The sequence below is a fragment of the Plasmodium reichenowi genome (assembly GCF_001601855.1).
Source record: "Plasmodium reichenowi strain SY57 chromosome Unknown, whole genome shotgun sequence".
Taxonomy (NCBI): domain Eukaryota; phylum Apicomplexa; class Aconoidasida; order Haemosporida; family Plasmodiidae; genus Plasmodium; species Plasmodium reichenowi.
This window is the reverse complement of record NW_017962362.1, coordinates 1-2,787: the sequence shown is the minus strand read 5'-3', so window position 1 is coordinate 2,787 and position 2,787 is coordinate 1. Positions and strand designations below refer to the sequence as shown.

At 27.1% G+C, this 2,787-nt stretch overlaps 1 protein-coding gene across 1 annotated transcript; it reads left to right on the top strand.

Annotated features, from left to right (window-relative positions):
* PRSY57_0016700A (merozoite adhesive erythrocytic binding protein) lies at positions 1-2,787 on the top strand (the record flags this gene model as incomplete). The annotated part of the gene is made up of 1 exon (XM_020114241.1): positions 1-2,787. A coding segment is annotated over one exon (2,787 nt), but the record flags the coding sequence as incomplete, so codon positions are not given.

Below are 2,787 nucleotides of genomic sequence, written 5' to 3'. Positions count from 1 at the left end.
ATTTGCCCAAATCATGTAAAAGAAGGGACTTACAAACTCGGTTGTCCCGATTATGGAAAAACGTTTTTGATGGGTTTTGAGGATAATAAATATAGTGAAGAGTTTTTAAATGAAATAAGTTTTGGTTTTTTGAATAAAAAATATAAGCTTCCTATAGAAATTCCTTTGAACAAAAGTGGGTTATCTATGTACCAAGGTCTTTTTAAACGTTGTCCTTATAATAAGAAACATTATAGTATGATAAAAAATGAAAATGAATACGATATGTGTTTTCGTAAATTTTATAACAATAGTAATATATCCACAAGGATATATAAACGAGGTAAAAAAAATAGAAAATACATATATTTTAGTTCACATGGTCTTGGGGGGAGATTAGGTGCTAATATTGAAGAACCTTTACATAAATATAAGAACGATGAACACTACGTAACTAAAAAAATGAGATATCCAGAAAAAATAAAAAATTTGTTTGATTGTTCTATATATTCTCATTGTATAGGACCCTGCCTTTACAAAGATTTTAATAATAGATGCTTTCTTAATTTACCCATTCTTTTTAATCACCAAACAAAAGAATGTGTAATTATAGGAACACATGAAGAAAAGAGAATTCATAACTGTCAAAGTGGAAGTACTGATCAGAATATACAGAGATGTTTTCTTCCTGTGAAAAAAGAAAAAGGTAAGGAATGGACCTATGCATCATCCTTCATACGTACAGATTATATGACAAAATGTCCACCAAGGTTCCCATTAAATCATACTATGTTTGGATATTTTAATTATAGTACTGGAGAGTGTGAGACGTATTATATGAATCATGAAAAACGTACATTATCATTTTCAAAATGTATTGAAAAATTATTTAATAATATTAAGAAAGAGGATGATGTGAATAATAGTTCATTTTTATGGGGAGTTTGGACTATAGAAAATAATGCAAATGAAAAAACGAATTTAACATCTATGGATAATACAGGATCATGCTACTTTTTGAGGAAAAAGCCAACATGTGTACTGAAAAAGGAAAATCATTTTTCTTTTACTATATTAACAGCAAATTCATTTAATCTAAATCAAAATATAATATATCCTGAAATAAAAGATAATTCTTCTAAAGTGGGTGCTAGTTTAATTCATTTTAAAGATCCAAAACAAACTAATAAAAGAGTGCTATATGAAAATAATAAAAAATCAAAAAGAAATGTAAGGACAAATATGAATTCTGTAAATCTATTTACGATACCTTCAACTTTAAATACAAATGAGAAGGAAAAATATAATAAGAACGAAGTAAAAAATTATCCTAACAATAATATATCATATATACAAAAAGTTCATTCATCTTTTGTAAACAGTAGGTTTAATCTTCATCAAGATAGTTCATTTAAACCAATACATAAAATGATACAAATGAATATATCTACAGATAATAAATTATATGATAATAATAATCAAAAAAGTAATAATTCAAATAATATTATGAATGGAATATCAGTAATTCAAAGAAATCCATCTATAGGAGAAAATCAAAATGGGAACCCGCAAAAGGAATATATGGAAAGATTTGATATTCCAAATAATCATATATTCATAGAATGGCAAAAGGAAGGTGAATATGGAAATGACGAATTTAAATATAATATTATATCAAATAAAACAGCAGGTACGAGTCAATCATTATTCCATAATTATAAAGACAAAACATGTCCAAATCATGTTTATGAAGGGAGGGCACATGGTAGTTGTCCAAATTATGGTAAAACTATTATTGTACAAAATCTTCTAGATGAAGAATATGATATGAATTTTAATTTGAACTTTTTAAATGAAATACGTACAGGATACCTTAACAAATATTTTAAGAAGGATGTCGAAATATCTTATGAAAATAGTGGAATAGCTATGCATAATAACATGTTATCAAGTTGTCCAGTTGGCGAAAATGAAGAAAAATTATTTTCTGTGAAAACGGATTATAATTATAATATGTGTAAATCTAAAATATTTTCAAATCGTTTTAACATGAAGGAGTATGACCCCAAAACACGATTGTTTATGTATTATGGTTTGTATGGTTTAGGTGGAAGATTAGGTGCTAATATTAAACGAGATAAACAGAAAGAAAAAAAATATGAAGATAATATAACATTACCAATGAAAAATCCATCACTAATTAAGAATTTGTTTGACTGCTCTATATATTCTTATTGTTTGGGTCCTTGTTTAGAAAATTCTTTTGGTAATAAGTGTTTCCGTAATCTGCCTGCTTATTATAATCATTCAACAAATGAATGTGTTATATTGGGTACGCACGAACAAGAAAGAACAAATTCGTGTAGAAGAACGAAAGAAGAAAAGGAAAAACCTAATTGTCAGATATTAAGAAAAACAACTCATTCGAAAGATTGGACATATATCTCTTCATTTATCAGACCTGATTATGAAACAAAATGTCCACCTAGATACCCTTTAAAATCAAAAGTTTTTGGAACCTTTGACCAAAAAACAGGAAAATGTAAAAGTCTCATGGACGAAGCATATGAAGTTGGAATTAATAAATTTTCAGTCTGTTTAGAATATTTATTTTTAGTATCACCTAAGGATTTATATAATAGCCGAAGAAATAAGTATTGGGGTATTTGGGCAGCAGATCATTCTGTTAATGAAAATAATATTGAAATAGCAAATGGTAAATGTTATCATTTAGTTGTAAAACCAACATGTGTCATAGATAAGGAAAACCATTTTTCTTTTACAGCACTTACAGCAAATACTGTTGAT